The sequence below is a fragment of the Prionailurus bengalensis genome, chromosome B2 (assembly GCF_016509475.1).
Source record: "Prionailurus bengalensis isolate Pbe53 chromosome B2, Fcat_Pben_1.1_paternal_pri, whole genome shotgun sequence".
Taxonomy (NCBI): Eukaryota; Metazoa; Chordata; class Mammalia; order Carnivora; family Felidae; genus Prionailurus; species Prionailurus bengalensis.
In genome coordinates this window covers 34,976,765-34,997,533 of record NC_057349.1, presented here as the reverse complement: position 1 = coordinate 34,997,533, position 20,769 = coordinate 34,976,765, and the positions used below count along the sequence as shown (strand labels likewise).

The following is a 20,769-nucleotide window of genomic DNA, read 5'->3' as shown; positions in this document are numbered from 1 at the left end:
AAATGGTGCAGCTGCTTTGGAAAACAGCTGGACAGTTTCTCAAAAACTTTCTGTACAAAAATTTGTACATGGATATCCAAGCATTATTCATAATAGCTCAAAAATAAAGCGATCCAAATGTCCATGAACTACTAAATGGATGCATAAAATGTAGTATATCCATACAATAGAATATGATTGAATAAAAAGGAATAAAGTATGGATACCAACAACATAGGTGAACCTTGAAAACCTTAAGCTAAGTGGGAGACAGTCAAAAAAGATGACGTGTTGTAAGACTGTTATTAATAAAATGCAAAAAGTTAATAATAGAGGCAATCTATAGAGACAGGAAGTAGATTAATTAGTGGTTATGCAGACACAGAGTGGAGAAGAATGGGAACTGACTGTCGGTAGGTCCAAGGGTTTCTTTCTGGAGTGACAGAAATGTTCAAAACTTAAATTGCGGTGATAGTTGCACAACTTTGTGAATGTACTAAAAAACCCTGAATTGTACATTTCAAACAGGTGGATTTTATGGCATATACGTTAAATTTCAGTAAAGATGTTTTTAAAATGTGTATTTATAGGACCTATTGCTCAGGGGGTAGAGCACTGGTCTTGTAAAATGTATATTTATAGAATTTGAACTTACCCCTGCTATGGCATTTATTAACTACACTGTTATGATTTTGGCTAAGTCACTTGGTCTATTTCCTCACCTAAAAAAATAAAGGGACTGAACCAAGAGGTTTTCAAAGTCCCCTCTAGCTCTAAAATTTTAAGGGTATTGGAAGGCTTTGGGAAGTAGAAAAACTTCAATTCATTAGAAACTAAAGACTTCTGTCCAATTACATTCCTAAATGACCACTTCCAGTTGTGCCATCCTAAATGCAGGCACCATGCTAAGCACACAAGAAACATGATCTTAGTAAATCATCACAGCAATCCCAAAAGGTAGGTGTGATTTTTTATTAAGTTTTTAATTTTAATTCCAGTATAGTTAACATACAGTATTCTATTAATTTCAGGTATACAATATAGTGATTCAACAATTCTGTACATTACCCAGTGCTCATCTTGGTAAGTGGACTCTTAATCTCCTTCACCTATTTCACCCATTCCCCCCACTTCCACCAACCTCCCCTTGGGCAACCACCAGTTTGTTCTCTATAGTTAAGAGTCTTTTTTTGGGGCGCCTGGGTGGCGCAGTCGGTTAAGCGTCCGACTTCAGCCAGGTCACGATCTCACAGTCTGTGAGTTCGAGCCCCACGTCGGGCTCTGGGCTGATGGCTCAGAGCCTGGAGCCTGTTTCCGATTCTGTGTCTCCCTCTCTCTCTGCCCCTCCGCCGTTCATGCTCTGTCTCTCTCTGTCCCAAAAATAAATAAATGTTGAAAAAAAAATTTTAAAAAAAAGAGTCTTTTGGTTTGTCTCTTTGCTTTTTGTTTTGCCAAAAGGTCGATGTGATTAATCCCATTTCACAGATGTTGAAAGTAAGGCTCAGAAAGGTTCCATAACTTGCCAGGATGTGGAGTCAAGTGTGCCTGACTTCCAAGTTGATGCTTTTAACCTTTATGCATGCTGCCTCCCTTACCAAGTATTTTCCTATTCTGAGCTGGCAGTTTGGAAACCACAACACCATGCCCCTCGATTATCACAAATGACTGGCTGAGAACTGGACAAGTGATCAACTACAACGATTCCTGGAAAAAGAATAAAGCGATAACTTATTACAACATTTTTCACATCTTGATTTTGTGACTAGTGATTCCAGAGATAGCATTTTTTCCTGTTGAAATTAACAAAGATATTCCAGGCAAGCAAGCAAGGATAATGTTTGTTCAAAAAAAAACTACAATAGGGGTGCCTGGGTGGCGCAGTCGGTTAAGCGTCTGACTTCAGCCAGGTCACGATCTCGCGGTCCGGGAGTTCGAGCCCCGCGTCAGGCTCTGGGCTGATGGCTCGGAGCCTGGAGCCTGTTTCCGATTCTGTGTCTCCCTCTCTCTCTGCCCCTCCCCCGTTCATGCTCTATACCTCTCTGTCCCAAAAATAAATAAACGTTGAAAAAAAAATTTATAAAAAAAAAATTAAAAAATAAAATTAAAAAAAAACTACAATAAATTACCCAATGACATCCAGTCAAAATCCACTAAAACTCATTAAAGGACTAGAAAAGAGAGCAGGGAGAATTCTGGAAAGGATTCCAGTAAAAAATTCTGAAAAGTATTGGAAGGTGGGGTACGTGTAGGTAATCCCTCAGGCAGAAGAGAACATCATATTGGTGGGCCTTTAGGAGAACCGTGAAGGGAACAGAAGTACAAGTGAGGTTCAAAAGAGAATCAACTATCACCATTTCTGATGACTACTTAACAACCTTTGTAAATCCCTGCCTACTTTCAGGACACATAAAAACCTCACTAAACCCCCAGTTTTTATCGCAAAAACAACAGTTTTTGGTTTTCTTTTTCTTTTTTTTTGGTAATTCAAGTATACAATGGTATTATGATACTGACTATATTTTTGCAAGCTGTACATCCTTTCTCCTTGAGATTTTGACATATTTCCCAAGTTACTGGAAGGGTCTTTACCAATAACTTCATAAAGTTTCTAAGAGCACATGGAGATCTTCATAATAAGCCCTCTTTCTGGCTTTCGTTAGACAAGTGGTCCTCAACTGGGGGCAATTCTGGACAGGGACATTTGGAAAGTCTGGAGACATTTTGATGGTCACATTTGAGGGGTACTGGCATCTAGTAGATATGATGTCAATTAAGCACACACAAAAAATCTTGTCCCTTTGGGTTGGGATTTCATACCAGCAAAGCAGCTCCCTTGCTGAGATTTGAAAGCCTTCAACACAAGGATTTGTATTAAAAACAAAAAACAAAACAAAAAACCACACACACACAAAACAAAAAAAACCTCAAACACAAAGTCATGGCTTAGCATCAAGTATGAGAGCACTGACTGAAATCAGCTGAGCAAAGGCAATTCCTTTACCTCCAGAAAGAAAGAAGATCCAACTCTAGCAGGAATGAGCTTTGCCACAGAGGGAAGTTCCAAAGAGTGAGCTTGACTCTTAACCTGCAAGGGCACAGGCAGGGTCACTAGCAGAATTATAAAAATCAAGGTATCATGCACCACCCTAGACATCCTGAATTGCTAGAATCTCTGGGAGTGGGATCCTGGTGCAGAAGTATTCAAACTCTTCCCTGTTGAGAAAAGGCACACTCCCAAATGGGAGATACTGCTCTAGAACAGCAGTTCAACTAGGGGTGATTCTGCTCCCCAGGGGACATTTGGCAATGTCTGAGGCATTTTTGATTGTCAAAACTGGAGAGGCACTACTGGCATCCAGTGGGTGAAGACTAAACATCCCACAACAAAGAACTGTCCCGTTCAAAATGTTAAGAGTGCTGAGGTTAAGAAATTCTGCTTTCAAGGGAGGCCAGGGTGGAGGTAAGGGGGGGGAGATAAGCCAGGAGGCTGTTCACTTCTGAAGGAGCATCTCAGGAATAGAAGGAAGCCACTGACAGCTCTGATGAGATGTTCTCCACAATTCCTTCTGTGTCTCAGTCTAGGAAAAAAACAGGACAGAGGCATAACCGATAGAATGACTCTAACAGAACTTACAATAAAAGTTTGTTTACTGCAGAAAACAGGTTAAGAGGTCCAACTAAATGCGAACCTCTCCTTTGTCCTGTTTAATACAGAACTTCTTTATGGTTATAAATATGTCCTAAACACTGACTTGACAGTGAACACCTGGAGGTGCTCAGCTTTCCAAACTAAACAGCTGTGCCAGCTAGGCAAGTCTAAGATGCAAAATAGATGCATCTAGCTACACAAAAAGGGATGGGTACCTCGGGGGCTCAGAAGGTCGACTCTTGAATTTGGCTCAGGTCATGATCCCAGGGTCATGGGACTGAGCCCCAAGGTGTGGTCCGTGCTGAGCATGGAGCCTGCTAAAGATTTTCTCTCTCTCTCCCTCTGCCCCTCTCCCCTGCTTGCATGCTCTCTCTCTAGAATAAATAAACTTTATTTCTACCTGCTCGTATCCTCATCTTTTCCAGTTTCTACCATTAAAAAAAAAAAAAAATCCTTTCTCTCTAGAATTCCAGGGCTCGTGTTCTCCCTCCAGAGCCAAGTTCCTTAAAAAAAGAAAAGAAAAAAAAAAAAAAAGACATCACTTCACCTTCGTGTTTCTAAGGTCTCCATGTCTTTATTAACCACTCAAATCACATTTCTGCCCCCCTCACACCACTAACATAGCTCTCAGGTCACCAATGGCTCTCTACATGCCAAGTCAAAAGGACGTTTTCTCAATTACTACCTTAACTGACCTCTCCACAGAAGTTCCTGTTGCCAGCCATTTCCTCCCTCAAGTGCTCTCAAACCTTAGCATAATTCTCTTTTCTCAGAGACCATACCCCTGAATGCTGGTATTCATCACAGTTGTCCTTGATCTTCTCATTCCCTCCCTGGCTTTAACTACCAGCTATTAGTGATTTCCAAATCTCTTCTCCAGCCTAAAACCCTCCAGAACTCCAGACCCATCCATCTATCTATATACCAGACACTCTGGCAGAAATTCCCTTCTGTTCCCTATATGTAATGTGCCCATAAGTGCCTTATTATTCCTGCCCCCCCACCCCCGCAACCCATTTCTCCTACTATATTCTGTTTTGTAATTGATGGAAACACCAGTTCTCCATATTTAAAACCCCTCCTTTTTCATCACCACTAATGAACCAATCACTAAATCCTCGATTCTACTCCCTGTATGGTTCCCACATTCATCATCTCCTTTTTAGCTCTACATTAACGGTAGTCAAGGCTCTCAACATCTGTCCCGTGGACCATCACAAAGATACATTTAATCTCTATACTGCCAGTTCTCCTTCTCCTCTCTGATCCATCCTCAACTCGCCCCACAAATTATTTTTCTGAAACAAATCAGCTAATGTTACTTGTCTATTTAAAGCGACTTCCTTGAATCCCCATGTCCTGCTGTGGAACAACTTAGCAAGGTGGTTAAGAAGGCAAATGGACTTGGAAAAAGCTAAATACAAACACCTGATCTTCCACTACTGTATAGTCATGAGACAGTACTTAATCTCAGCCTCTGAGTTTTCATCATTTTATAAAATGGGGATAATTGTGTCTTTCCAACACTGCTGTGAAGGCATTACGAGATGATGAATGTAAAACATTTGTCCCAATACCCAAATTTAAGACTTGGTACTTTTAATAAGACGAAGTTCAAATTACTTAGCTTCCCATTACGACCTGGTCACTGCCTACCTGTTCAGTCTCATGTCCTATTCCTTCCTCACGTTCTTCACTGCCATCCCATTTTACATCGTTTTGCTTTTGTACAGATAATTGTCTCTGCCTACCCTGGGGAAAAGCCCCCATGCTTTTCCAATCAGTGAACTCCTTATTCCAGCCTTGATGTTTGTCCTTCGAACCCTAAACACGACTCTGATCACTTTGTATTATACTTATTTCCATGTCTCCTCACACTAAATTGTTCCTTGTGTTAAAAAGAAAACCACAGGGGCGCCTGGGTGGCGCAGTCGGTTAAGCGTCCGACTTCAGCCAGGTCACGATCTCGCGGTCCGTGAGTTCGAGCCCCGCGTCGGGCTGTGGGCTGATGGCTCGGAGCCTGGAGCCTGTTTCCGATTCTGTGTCTCCCTCTCTCTCTGCCCCTCCCCCGTTCATGCTCGGTCTCTCTCTGTCCCAAAAATAAATAAACGTTGAAAAAAAATTTTTTTTTAAAAATTAAAAAAAAAAAAGTAAAATAAAAAAAAAAAAAAAAAAGAAAAGAAAACCACAGGCCCAAAATGGTGTCGCTTAGGTTAGGGCCCCAAGTCAGCAAACCAAGACTTAACATCTAAGCTAACTGCAGTTTCAAATCCCTTGGAAATGTGACTTTACCCAGCCAACATGGAATTTCCTGGTCAGTGCTAGAACATTTACTGATAAACCCCATTCCCCCTTAGAATGACCTTGCCTAAAAAACTATAATGCCTAAAAAAAAAATCATTTCCTTGACTTCACTCTCCACCTTGAAAGACCTTTCCTTTCCTGTAGCCCTTTAGGAGCTCCTCTCTACTTGTCAGATGGGATGCTGCCTGATTCATGATTTACTTACAGCAATTAGATGTTCAAAATTTACTCGTTTGAATTTTTTGCTATTTACCACTTGAAAGCAGAGATAAGTGGAGAAAATATCAGAAGAAACTAACAACAGACATGGAAATTCACCTCAGAGTCATGGAACCTGATCGGTATCGTCTGAACAAATTTATACAAAGGAACTGGTCATTCTGTTCCCAAACTAATTTAACTAATGGTTGGTTTATTTTACCATTTATTCTTCTTGTTTTTAAAAATACATCAACCTAAGGAGGGTTTAGGTGAGTAGATTAGGAACCTCTCATTTAGACAATCTCTGTGGTGTTGCTAGGTAGCTTGTTAGAGGAACGGGGATTAAAACTGGATCTTGAAAACTGTTTTGGTTCAAAGCAGAAAGAGCCTAACACGGACACTCTTTGGTATGCAAGTTGGACTAAGTGAACTTTAGTCAAACTTCAACGTAGCAAAGTTGAATTTAGGTTAAAGGATGTTGTTCCTTAGAGAGAAACTGTGATAAACCCTGAACACACCATTTCATTAAGGGAGAAATGCCCACAGAGGATTCCACCATGGAAACAACCAAATGAGCAACCTGAAAAAGTCAGAATAGTTAAGCATCCGGGAGTAGTTTCTATTATCAAGCGATGGCTGAATACTTTAAATATACTCGCGAATACCAAGGCTATACGAGCTCTTAACTAGGAAAACCTGTGACCAGCAAGGTTGGTGGTCTTAGGAACACTAGGCAGGAGATTTTTGTAGCAAATGGTGATTACAAACACCCCATTATCGGGTCAATAAATCAAGTCATATAACTCTGAAATCCTACATGCTATGTTTATCGCATACAAGTCCACACTTTATTAGAAAAAGACGTTTCGAAGGGGGGCGGGGAATCAACTCAACATACTAAAAAATTAGGAATTTTGTCAAAAGGGCAGTGAAATCTAGACTTCGCTAGCACCGATGGTGTTCTGGACACTGCCGTGACACCTGCGAAACAAGCTCCAACAGGGCCGACCTCGCTTTGCTCGGCCCCGCGGAGCCAAGGAAAAGACGTCTTATGGGAGTCGACCCTGGGGGAGCTGCCGGCGGTGCTGTCAATCTGCGAAACCCCCGAGGCTCAGAAAAGAGGTTTGCGCAAGGGCAAGAGAAAAAGGGCCGCGCGAGGGTGTCACGGACGGGAGCGGCGGTGAGGCTGTCACAGGGCGGCCTCCCCCCTCCCGGCCTCGGGCCCCAGTCACTCACAAGCGGGGCCCGCGCCCCCTCGGGCTCCTCCCGCCTCGGGGACTTCAGCCTCGGGGCGAGGAGGGTAAGCCGCCAACTTCCTGCTTCCGGGCGCGCAACCCGGAAGCAACTCCCACGCCACAGGCGAGGCCGCGCGTGCTAGGGTAGCTCCTTCCTCACGCCTCGCGCTTGCGTCAAAAACAGAACCCGCGACTTGGCCACGCGCGAGCGCGCGAAGTCCCGCGAGCTCTGGAGAGTGCGGGTTCCTGCTCCCCCTGGCGTCAGGTTCCTCCTGCTCGTCCCCTTTCAGGCCTTACCAGGGTCTGTCCTCTTCCGCGCTCGCGCGGATTTAGCAGCTGAACTGACTCATCCAATGGCCTTTGATTGCCCCCCCCCCCCCCCGCCCACTCCGTGCCAGGCAGCGTGTTAGGCATTAAGGAGTGGGAAGGACAGGTAATGGAGGGCAGGCCCTTACCTGTGGGAGCTTAGTTTTAATGAGAGAATGACAACAAACATTTGGTTTCCAACTTTCCGGGCTAGCGGAGCAAGGACAGCAGGTGCAGAGCATGCGTTCTCCTCTTCAACTTCTGTCCCAGAGTAACCCCTGGCTTTATAAGGCATTTGCATTACAGGTTCTGGCCCCCTGGTGGGAAGTGGCGCCATGACAGTTCCAGCAGGAACCCTGCAGGGTCAAAGTTCTCCACAGGTAGGAGGCGTCTCCCCAAAGATGTGAGGCAGCTTCCATTAGAGACCGCCTCCTGCATGGCTCAAGACCCTACTTACTTAGAAAAAACTGTATCCTCGGTGACTCCTCAACCCCCGTCTCCTCCATTATGACCGTGTACTGGTGGTTTAATAAACCACTTTTTGCTTGGTACCTCCCTTCTGTCGTTATTCGAGCGCGGATCCTCCTATAAATTTTTCGAGGGGAATCCAAGAACCGAGACTTCCACTGACACCATGCAAGCTTCCCCCAGTAACATCTTTTGGTGCCACGACTCCGATCGCCCAAGGTAAGGCAGTCCTCACCCCGTTGAGGCTAGAATATCCCTATCTGATTTACTTTCTCGTAGGTCAGCTCTCACTCACTCTGCAATTTGGCCACTACTGTTACTGTCTATAGTTCTTCCTCTCCTAAACCACTTCTGCCATCACTCTCACAAAGTCTGTGCCCCTCAAACCCCGAGGACGTGCTGTATATATGCGAAAGCCTCTCCATCTGCTGGGCCGGTCCATTTTCATACTCATTCAATCTCCTGGATGATTCATCTAACCAGTAGTTCTCCCTCTGTGTTGTTGCCTCAAATCACACCTTCTTACGTGTTTCCCTCCCCTTCCCTTTCCGGAAAGATGGTCTCAATCAGCCTCTGATACTTAAATCCAAGGTGGGTACATGATAATCACAGTCTCCAGCGGGAGTTTATTTCTAAGAGGGTAAGGGCAAATCTTTGTGTCTATTCCAACTCCTCGAGTTAATACTTTTGAGAGGAAATCTACTCCTGAAAACATTGTTGCACTATATGCTAACTAATTTGGATGTAAATTAAAAACAAACAAACAAACAAACAAACAAACAAACTGAGAGGAGCCTGGGATGAAATCTGGAAATGGAACCACATAGATGTTGAAGGCTGGGGCATACATCCTGGCACTCAGGGACTCATTAGGGGTTATAAAATATACCAGATCCCTCCCTCAGGGGCACCTCAATTTGGGGGAGGCAAGTAAAGAAAGGACAGGCTGCAATAATACTAATTTGGGCTGTGCGCCTCACCTGAGGGGACATCCTTGAAGGGTCGTTCTTCAAAGGAGGTAGAAAGGCCACCTCTCCTCTTGATACACAACATTCCAAGGGGACACTCTTGGAATACTGTGTCTACTTCTTCCCCTTCTCTTTGCTATTCCCTTACATATGGGAAACCTGATGGCAGTTCCCGGGGTTCACCACTGGGATGCATCCTCACTAACTGGGATAAGTTTGACCCCCAACCTTTAAAGAGGAAAAGGCTCATCTTTTTCTGCAATACAGCATGGCCCCAATATAAACTAAGAGATGGAGCAACAGGGCCCTACAATTGGACACTGGATTATAACACCATCTTAAACTAGACCTATTTTGTATAGACCAGACAAAGTGGTCTCAGTTCCCTTAGGTCCAAGCCTTTATGTTAAACAAACCTCAGGCTTCTCAAAACCTGCAAAATTCAGCTGTCCACTTTAGATTTCCTCACAGGCCTAAGTCCTAAGTCCCCTCCCCCACCACCAGAGGAGGCTTCCCCAAGCCCCACCAAATCCTACCATAGGCCAAAACGATGATCCATTGCCCCATATCCAAGACCACCAACACTGTCAAGTCCTAACAAGCCCCTTCGGATTCTGTGTCTCCTCCAGGAAATAGTTGAGCCAACCAGAACCACCATGTGGGTCCAAACTCCCTTCTTTATGAGTGATCTCCACCAAATCCAGAAGGACTTGGGAGATTTTTCCTAGGACCTTGACAGTTACATGTCAGGACTTCAGGGTTTTATACTAACTTTTGATTTGTCCTGGAAGGACATAGTGCTCATTCTCAATCAGACTCTCTCCAAGGCAGACTGAGATAGAATTGGGGAGCCCACCATCTAATCTGGGGATAAACTTCATAGTTCCAGTGCAAGGTATCTGGCAGATAACATGGCAGTTCCAGTAACAGATCCTCATTGGAACTATGACACTGCACAAGGGCAATGGTCCCAAGACCATCTTATAATCTAACAAATGGAATGTCAAGATGCCAGTCAAAGCCAATTAATTATATAACAAGCTGGCTTTCATAAACCAGGAAAAGGAAGAAAACCCCACAACCTTTATGGAAAGACTAAGAGAGACTTCAGCTAAACATACTCTTGATCCCAGACGAGAGGCTGGTCTTACAGTTCTTAATGGTCGACTCATCACTCAGGCCACCCCAGATATTAGGAGGAAGCTCCAAAAATTATCCCTAGGGCCAGACATCCCAAGCTCTGAACTCCTTAAGGTGGTCAATTTCGTGTTCTATGGCCAGGACCAGGAGAAGGAAAAAAAAAGGGAAAAGGAAAAACGTAAGGATCAGAGACAGGCTCAACTCCTGGTGGCCTTGCAATGCCAGCCATCACCCCAGGGTCGCCCCCTCAAAAGGGAGACACCAAAAGGAGCCTGCTACCATTGCAAAAAGGAGGGACACTGGAGAGATGTCTGTTCCTTAAGCTCCCTAATATGGCCTGTCCTAATGTCCTCAAACAGGACACTGAGAGACTGCCCCACTAATGGGACAACCAGGGGTTCAGCATCCCTTCAAGCTGTCACCACCATGGATTGAGGCAACCTATGGCACCAATGGGCTCCTCCACTCACTGTTTCCCTCATTGTGACAGAGCCCAGGGTGACCCCTTGACATGGCAGGTAGGACAATTTTCTCTTGGACATGAGAGCCACTTACTCTGTCTTAGCCTCCTTTACGGTAAGCTTTCCTTCAACTCCTGTCTGGTTATGGGAGTGAAGAGCCTATCAACAAAGCTAACCTAACATTCATACATTGTTGGGACTCAGTCAGTGCCTTTGAGAGGCTCTATGGGAAAAACAGGTCCTACTAAAGCCAGACCACTCAAACCCAACGTCCCTGGTCCAACCAGGAGATAAGGTCCTAATTAAAACCTGGATAGATTGAGCTCCTGGATCCCAACAAACGCCTTTATGGAAGGGACCCTATACTGTTCTTTTATCCACCCCTACAACCATCAAGGTCCCAGGAATCTCCACCTGGATCCATCTCTCCTGAGCCAAGCCTGCTGTGACCTCTAACAAAGAGGACAACCCTGATACCTCTGAGTATACCGGTGAGCCACTGGAAGACCTCAAACTGTTCTTCAAAAAGGGGCCATCTCAGATAAATCCTAAAATCCTCTATTCTGTTATGTCCAATACCTTAGTGTAGTCCTGCAGGGGGACTTCCAAGACTACACCCTTAAAGAAATCCATAGGTATGGTACCTCTTTGATCACAAGCCACTTCTGCCTCATGCTGCCCCATAGCCCCCCTCACTTAATACTGCTCAACGCTATCTCAACAACACCAATTCTAATTCCTCTTGCTGGATATGTGTGGGACCCCACTTAGCCATTGTAACTCCTACACCTGCTTCATTGTGGGCCACCACCAATAACCCCATTAGTTTCACCTATACCCGTCTCTGGATACCAACATGGACCTCCCAGCCCCACGTAAGTGCAAGAAACTTCCAAAGAAAGGTCATGGAACACAGCACAAAAATCCTAAATGCTCAGGGGCCCCTCCCAACACCTGCTATTTTGGGACTGTTATATACTCAACTTAAACTCTCTAATATGACCTTCCCAATCTGTGTTAGTACTAACCCAACATCTGGGACCCCAGTGGGTTTTATTCCCTTGTCTCCCTGCCTTTATAATTTCAACCTAACTTCGGCAGGTGAGTCATTCTTTTGGGAAAGTGTTTCTGATTGCTACTTTAACACTGTTAAAGAGGAGCTTTTGATAAGGATCCCAGAACATATGTTCCAGGAGTTTTTCCAACAGGGGACAAGGCTGTTAATAAGGTGTATTGAAGAAGAAGGAGGTTATCTGGGCTGATGGGTGGCCCTGACAATATTGAGACATGGAGGACCAAGGACGGGGGGTGATGGTGACCTTTGGGGGAAGGTTAAGAGTGGGTCTTTTAAGGGGCACCTAGGTGGCTCAGTTGATTAAGCGTCTCACTTCTGCTCAAGTCATGATCTCATGGTTCCTGGGCTCAAGACCCACATCAGGCTCTGTGCTGACAGCTCAGAGCCTGGAGCCTGACTCGATTCTGTGTCTCCCTCTCTCTCTGCCGCTCCCCTGCTCACACACTCTCTCTCTCTCTCAAAAACAAACTTAAAAAAATTAAAAGAGTGGGTCTTTTAACAGTGTTAAAGTAGCAACGCAACTGTACAACATCTAGTCATGACCTCTTTGCCCACCTTCATATTGGCTTTGGTCCTCTTTAGGGCCACTGCTGGCCCTAGGGGAGCCCCTTCTGAAAGTGCCTTTATTTTCTATTCTAACCAAGGTTCACCTGCATCCTCAGAAGGGACTCTATTTTTGGAACTCAAGCATATGTGACCCTTCCAGATGGATGGAAGGGCACTTGTTCTTTGGCCTGGTTAGTTCCAGATGTATCCCTCATAGGAGTTACTCAAAGAGTTTCCCTCCCTATGGTAACTGAAACACCCATATCCAAGCAGGAGGTCCTTACACTCCTCTTGCTAGGGGCCCTCCTGGGGAGCAGCCTCAGGACTGGCCACAGGGATCACGAGGACTGTCCTTCTCCACTCTCTCAAGAATTAGGCAAATCCATTCAAGAAACTATGTAAGTCTTGGCAACCTTAGGCCACCAACTCAACTCACTGGCAGGTAGGACAATTAATTTTCTTTTAGACACGGGAGCCACCTATTCTGTCTTAACCTCCTTTACAGGTAAGCTTTCCTTCAACTCCAGTCTGGTTGTCCTGGTGGTCACTCTCAGGGGTAGTCCTCCAAAATCGAAGGCATTAGGTAGCTCACTTTAGCCCAAAGGGGCACATTAGTCCAAGAAGAATGTTGCTTTTATGTCCATCAGTCGGGTTATTCAACAAAGTATCAAAAGACTTCAAACGCAAGCCCATCGTCTCCTATCAGCACGCACATCCACCATCTCCCTATCCTGGGGTCTTATGTCATGGATACTTCCCTTCATGGGACCTTTCCTTTGTGTGATCCTTTTGCTTTTTGAACCATGTCTTCTTAATCTTATAACTAAGTTCATCTCCTCTTGTGGTAGACAAGACCAGCTTCACCTCTTACTGCAACAAGGATATCAGCCCCTTTCGAGAAAACATCAAGACTACTATAGCCCCTGGACTGGAGTGGTCAAGACTTCTGAGACAAGGACACAAGCCCTACTCCACCCTGTAACCTCATACCACCTCCTCATGGCCCAGACAGATATTAAAGAGTGAAACTCTAATGAAAACACTGCCCCTGTTCAGTAGGAAGCAGCTACAGAAGCTTGACTTTGGCCCTCAACCTGAAAGATTTCAGAGCCCCAAGTCCTTGAAGGGGAAATAACAGAGTAGGCACTTGGTTAGCTATGAGCTGGAGGCAGGGAAGGCCATAAACAGGTTACATTTAGAGACTTGAGGGCAAAAGGTTCCCAACTTTCCAGGGCTCTAAGACCCAGAGCAGCAGGTACAAGGCTTGCGCTTCTCTCTAACTCTTCTGCCCCAGAGTAACCCTAGACTTCATTACAATGCGTTTGTATTAGTTTGCCATCCCCGTTGGGAAACGGACATGACAGTTTCCCGAGACAGTTTCGACAGGAACCTTGCAGGGTCAAAGTTCCCCCTACCGGTAGGAGTGAAAAAACAACTGTAGCCTCGGGGCAGTCGCCAACTCCAGGCCTGCCCACTCCATCCTGAAAGTGTACTGCCCTTTAAAAAACTGCTTTGTGCTTGCTACCTTCCTTCTCACGGTCTTTATGCCAGTGCGGATCCTCGTGTAAATCTTTTGTGGGGAATGCAAGAACCGAGACTTCCACTGACACAAGGCAAGCTTCCACGGGTAACAATTAATAAAAGGTGTTTCGAAGGGGGGCCAGGAATCTACTCCATATACCAAAAAATGAAGAATGTTGTCAAAAGAGCAGTGAAATCTAGACTTCGCTAGCACCGATGGTGTTCTGGACACTGCCGTGACACCTGCGAAACAAGCTCCAACAGGGTCGACCTCGCTTTGCTCGGCCCCGCGGAGCCAAGGAAAAGACGTCTTATGGGAGTCGACCCTGGGGGAGCTGCCGGCGGTGCTGTCAATCTGCGACACCCCAGAGGCTCAGAAAAGAGGTTTGCGCAAGGGCAAGAGGAAAAGGGCCGCGCGAGGGTGTCACGGACGGGAGCGGCGGTGAGGCTGTCACAGGGCGGCCTCCCCCCTCCCGGCCTCGGGCCCCAGTCACTCACATGCGGGGCCCGCGCCCCCTCGGGCTCCTCCCGCCTCGGGGACTTCAGCCTCCGGGCGAGGAGGGTAAGCCGCCAACTTCCTGCTTCCGGGCGCGCAACCCGGAAGCAACTCCCACGCCACAGGCGAGGCCGCGCGTGCTAGGGTAGCTCCTTCCTCACGCCTCGCGCTTGAGTCAGAAACAGAACCCGCGACTTGGCCGCGCGCACGCGCGCGCGCGAAGTTTCGCGAGATCTGGAGAGTGCGCGTTCCTGCTCCCCCTGGCGTCAGGTTCTTCCTGCTCGGCCCACTTGAGTCTTTACCCGGGTCTGTCCTCTTCCGCGCTCGCGCGGATTAAGCAGCTGAACTGATTCAGCCAACAGCCTTTGATTGGGCCCCCCTTACTCCGTGCCAGGCACCGTGTTAGGCATTAAGGAGTGGGAAGGATAGGTAACGGAGGGCAGGCCCTTACCTCTGGGAGCTCTTAGTCTAAAAGAAAGACAAGCAAACAAATCATACAAATAAACACACAGCCCACTCATATTTATTGGAGCTTACTCTGTGCGAGACATTGCCAAACCCTTTATGTTTGTGAAACCAATTCAACAACCCTATCATATAAATAGTCCCTATAGGGGCCAAAAGGCAGGCCATCCAAAGACGGACACTTTGGCATGATGACTATTTTGAATTAAAAGCAACCAAGGGGCGCCTGGCTGGTTTAGTTGATAAAGCTTGCAACTCTTGATCTCAGGGTGGTGAGTACAAGCCCCACATTGGGCGTGAAGTCTACTTTAAAAAAATAAAAGCAATAAAAACCCAGCAGATTTAGGAAAAGCTCTCTACCCACCCCCTCAACTGCCTGCCTATACCAGAAAGAACTATTAATAGAGATCCCTCTTTACCTAAGAAATTTATAGGGCAATCTTTGTTTTCCAAACATCTCTCACCTTACTACTAATAGAACAAGGCCTTCCTCTCCTTTGTATTCCCAAGTTCTGCCCCTCTCCTTAGCTCAGGATGTCTCATGTTGGCTATCTTTGGAATTTCGTGTGTGTGTGTGTGTGTGTGTGTGTGTGTGTGTGTGTGTATGCGTGTGCATTCTCCACATGTATGAAACTAAATTTGATTTTCTCTTGTTATTCTGTCTCATGTCAGTTTGGTTCTTTGTCCAGCTGGAAGGACCTGGAAATGCAGATGAAATTCTTCCTCCCTGAAAATTTATCCTCATACCAACCAAACTGAGGTTTATGGAAAGGTTAACTTGCTCAAGATTACACAAAGAGTGGTGGAGTCACAATTAGAACCCAGGCTACTTATTTTGCCCAGTCCTTAGTGCCAAGATCCTAACTTTTCTGCTAGAGACCTGCCATCAAAATGCTACTGGGTTCATACTAATAAAGCTAACTACAAAGGCAGTGTGATACTGATGCAGGGATAGGCAAACCAATTGTGCAGAATAAAGAGACCAAAATGAGAACCACACACATATATACACTTGCTTTATGACAAAGAGGTACAACTGAGGACTGAGGAAAGCACAATGCTATCAATAAATAGTTCTGGGTCGGTTATATATACATATGGGACAAAATGAAACTTAACTCCAACCTCACACCATACACCAAAATAAATTCTATGTGTATTATAGCTCTATATGAAAAAAAAATTGAAACAATAAAACTTTAGAGTAGCTCTGTCCTATACCATTGCCATGCAAGTGACTAGTGAGTACTTAAATGTGGCTAGTCAGAATTGAGATGTTCTGTAAAAGATAAATTGATACAGTTTAGCACACTAAAATTAGAAAACAGAGCACCTGAGTGGCTCACTTGGCTAAGCATCTGACTTTGGCTCATGTCATGATCTCTTGGCTTGTGAGTTCAAGGCCCATGTCAGGCTCTCTGCTGTCAGCACGGAGCCCACTTCAGTTCCTATCTCCCTCTCTTTCTGCCCCTACCCAGCTCATGCTTTCTCTCTGTCTCAAAAATAAATAAAAACATCAAAAAAACTAAATTAGAAACCACCTCTCATCATCAAAAGACACAAGGTACTGGGGCCTGGGTGGCTCAGTCTGTTGAGCGTCCAACTTCAGCTCAAGTCATGATCTCGTGGCCTGTGAGTTTGAGCCCTGCATGGGGCTCTGTGCTGACAGCTCAGAGCCTGGAGCCTGCTTCAGATTCTGTCTCCGTCTCTTTCTGCCCCTCCCCCACTCATGCTCTGTCTCTCTCTGTCAAAAATAAATAAACATTAAAAAAAAAAAAGACACAAGGCAGGGCTTGATCTCACGACTGTGAGATCTTGACTTGAGCAAAAATCAACAGTCAGACATTCAACCAACTGAGCCACCCAAGTGCCCCAGAAGAAACAATCTTTAAAAAAAATTTTTTTAATGTTTTTTTTTAATTTATTTTTGAGACAGAGCATGAACGGGGGAGGGTCAGAGAGAGGGAGACACAGAATCTGAAACAGGCTCCAGGCTCTGAGCTGTCAGCACAGAGCCCGACGCGGGGCTCGAACTCACGGGCGGCGAGATCGTGACCTGAGCTGAAGTCGGCCGCTCAACCGACTGAGCCACCCAGGCGCCCCTAAACAATCTTTAAAGATCAGTTTGGCATAGCCAGAAAGAACTTGAATGCTAACACTTTGACCTGTGGGCAGTGGCGAGCCACTGAAGGTTTTTGAGTGGGGTTGTGATGGGATCAGAGTTCTGTTATGGCCATATAAATCCCGTGGGATGGACGAAGGCTAGATTGGAGGAGGAAAAATTAACTTTGGAAAGTTCAAGGGAAAAACAACTTTGATGGTCTAGGTAAAAGGAATGGAAGAACGAGAATCTGCTCAAGGAAGATTTCCCAGGTACAACAAATCAGGTTGTAGAAAGGTTCAGGGGAGGAAGGCAGGAGAAAGGCTTGGGCTCCAGCCCACACTAAATCCTGTGGGCCCTGCAGCTCGTCGCCTCCTCCTGTTGGTCACTCAGAGCCCTCCACTCTAAAACCTGGCTGGTGGGAGAAGAGATCATGAATGTGAAAGTGCTTGGCAATCTGGAATGTGTGTGGGGATGTAGCTGAAGGAGGGTGAGGAATCATCTTTAGAGAAGTGTCTATTCATGTTTTCTGCCCATTTCTTCACTGGGTTATTTGTTTTTCGGGTGTGGAGTTTGGTGAGCTCTTTATAGATTTTGGATACTAGCCCTTTGTCCGATATGTCATTTGCGAATATCTTTTCCCATTCCGTTGGTTGCCTTTTAGTTTTGTTGGTTGTTTCCTTTGCTGTGCAGAAGCTTTTTATCTTCATAAGGTCCCAGTAATTCACTTTTGCTTTTAATTCCCTTGCCTTTGGGGATGTGTCGAGTAAGAGATTGCTACGGCTGAGGTCAGAGAGGTCTTTTCCTGCTTTCTCCTCTAAGGTTTTGATGGTTTCCTGTCTCACATTTAGGTCCTTTATCCATTTTGAGTTTATTTTTGTGAATGGTGTGAGAAAGTGGTCTAGTTTCAACCTTCTGCATGTTGCTGTCCAGTTCTCCCAGCACCATTTGTTAAAGAGGCTGTCTTTTTTCCATTGGATGTTCTTTCCTGCTTTGTCAAAGATGAGTTGGCCATACGTTTGTGGGTCTAGTTCTGGGGTTTCTATTCTATTCCATTGGTCTATGTGTCTGTTTTTGTGCCAAGGAGGGTGAGGAATCAAAAGATGTGTGGTGACTAGGACAACAGTGACTGGGGCACAGGAGGAGGAACGGTTTGGGGGAGAGGATAGGGACGGAAATGATGGATAAACATACTCATTTCTTTAGTCTGGGCTTCTGTTGGCATTTAGAAAAACCCTTGAGAAGGTTTCCAGGTAGTAACACTCTGTGCCACAGAATTGCTTGTGGTGACTTAGCTCCGCCCAGCCACTGGAAGCTCTCTCTGTTCAGGTTCCGGCCTGGACCAGGCCCTGTTGGGAATGCTGAACTGAACTGAACTTGGACGTGGTCCCTAATGTGGGCTCTTATCAATCTACTTGGAGAGAAGAGAATGTGTACAAGCGGCTAGACAACAATGAAAGGTGGCAGAGGACTAAAGACCAAGAAGGGAGAAAGGGAGAGAACCTACTCGCAGACAGGAAGGGTAGAGAGGATTTCTGAAGAAGTTGGGACCCAGGCATGGGCGAGGTTTGGGAAGCATTGCAAGGAAAGGGAATGGCCTGAGCAAAGGCCCAGAAAGTGGAAATGTTGGTGGCACATTTAAGGCATGGATGAAATGGTAGGAAATCAGGCTGGGGAAGTCAGGGTGAAGGCCCTTCAAGCCCAGGCCAAGTGGTTTGGGACTTTATTTTATTTAGTTTTTATAAATTATTTTTTTAATGTTTGCTTATTTATTTATGTATTTATTTATTTATTATTTATATTGAGAGAGAGAGAACACAGGGAAGGGGCAGAGAGAGAGAGAGAGAGAGAGAGAGAGAGAGAGAGAGAATCCCAAGCAGGCTCTGTGCTGACAGCATAGAGGGGGGGCTTGATCCCATGAACCCTGAGATCATGACCTGAGCTTGAAATCGAGCTTAACCAACTCAGTCCCCAGGCGCCCTGGGGACTTTAACAGGCCAAGGGAAACCATTTCACATTTCTTGGCAAAGTGACATACAAGATATCTTGGGAGGAAAGCTTTGGCTGGTGTGTGTGTAGGATGCATTAGTGGGGAAAAGCCAAAAGGCAGGGAACCCCACAAGGGGGCTTCTAAAATAAGCCTGGTGTTAAAATAAGCCTGGTAATTTGGGAAAAAAGAATTGATAAGTCTTGATGATGCATCACTTACAGGGAGCAGAGAGAAAGAGGATGATCTTCAAGTTTCTAGCCCCCGAAATGATGTTTCTGTAAGAGTTTATAATTTTGGTTTTAATAAAGCACATTTATTAAGAAGACAAATTAAGCTTAACAGAATAGATGAAGTAAATACAAGACACTCAGAGTAATTTAAGGTGGACTGTTAGTTATACTCAGAAAATCTCTGTTAATTCCTCCCTGAAGTCACCCAATGTTCTCTTGGGGACAAAAGGCCAACAAATACAGAGTCTCTTGGGGAAGGATTTTGGAATGAGACAACAAGACACTGACTTATTCTTGTGTAAAACTCCAATGCATCCTCACTGTGCCCTAAGGCACCCAAAATAGATAGTAAGGAACTACATAAGATCCAGAGAAAGGTAACTCAGATAGCAATAGACAGAATGGACCAATGATAAAGACTTTTCTGTCCAGCTCAAGGGTCATAAAGAGGACATGAACACGAGACTGCAGAAAGTGTAAAATTTATTATACCTTACCTTAGCCCAGCACTCATCAGCGTAAAATGTAGTTCTCTGCCCATTATTAATTCAACAAAACCTGAACACCCTATTCTCAGTACTCTGCGAGAAAGGCACAGAAATGAAGGAGAGGCCCAGCCTGCTCACTGTCTGGTTGATCTCTACAACACCGTATACCCTTATTCCTACCTGACAATTAAGGGAGCTAGGATTGAACTAACTATACGTAGATACTCACAGCTGTGATACTGAACAAGTCACTTAATCTTTGTAAGGCTCAGTTTCCTTAAAGTAAGAAGGGTATAGTCACATCAACTTCATGGAGTTTTGAAGATTAAGTGGATCGCTGAAATAGTAATTAGTAAAAATGCATCATACACAAAAAATAGTTTGCAAACTGGAAGCACTCAAACCGAACATGGAATGAGGTTCGGAGGTATATCGTTATGAAGCAGCTTAACCGGTGAGGAGATAGTGTGGCTTTTTACTCTTCAGGTATTTTATAATATTAGAATTTACTAGGGATAGGGATGGGTTAAAAGTAGTTACTTCATGGGGCGCCTGGGTGGCTCAGTTGGTTAAGCGTCTGACTCTTGATTTCAGCTTGTGAGATCGAACCCCACATCCGGCTCAGCACTGATAGTGCAGAGCCTGATTGGGATTCTCTCTTCCCCTTCTCCCCTGGTGCACTCTCCCTTTCTCTCTCAAAATAAACTTAAAAAAAAAAAAATAGTGGGGCACCCGGGTGACTCCGTCGGTTAAGCGTCCAACTCTTGATTTCATGATCTCACAGTTCATGGGTTTGAGCCCCACATCAGGCTCTGTGCTGACAGTGTAAAATATTTTTTAAATATTTTAAAAAGTTTTAAAAAGAGTAGTTACTTCATATCAATTTTGAGAACAGTTTAAGTTTTGTTTTTGATTTTCAGAGGCATGAACAAGAAGTGGCCCAAGTTAAGTTTCGCTTATTTTATAGAACAAGCTAAATTAAGGTTTGCCTATATGACCCAACTGGTTTGCCTGCTCAGGAAATTTTCAAGTCTGGTCTCCATTTGTGTTTGATTTTAACAATGTGAAAGTACACCATAGTTCTTAGCTCGATGCCTGACATAAAGTAAGAACTCATTTAGCCATCGTTATTTTTTTTTTAATTTT

The 20,769-nt window shown here is 45.0% G+C and overlaps 1 protein-coding gene across 6 annotated transcripts in view; it reads right to left on the bottom strand.

Moving 5' to 3' along the window:
• The window catches only part of CB2H6orf89 (chromosome B2 C6orf89 homolog), a 41,813-nt gene extending 27,308 nt beyond the window's left edge, over positions 1–14,505 (bottom strand). For 2 of the 6 annotated variants that reach the window (XM_043591264.1, XM_043591261.1), the window contains exon 1: positions 14,352–14,505. In XM_043591264.1, coding sequence (XP_043447199.1) covers positions 14,352–14,353 — 2 coding nt within the window. In that variant the 5' untranslated portion in view covers positions 14,354–14,505. Of the gene's footprint in view, positions 1–2,980; positions 3,065–7,369; positions 7,506–14,351 lie in introns of those variants that run through there. The other 4 variants (XM_043591258.1, XM_043591262.1, XM_043591259.1 and 1 more) reach the window with 4 other exon arrangements.
• Between the last annotated feature and the right edge of the window lie 6,264 nt (positions 14,506–20,769).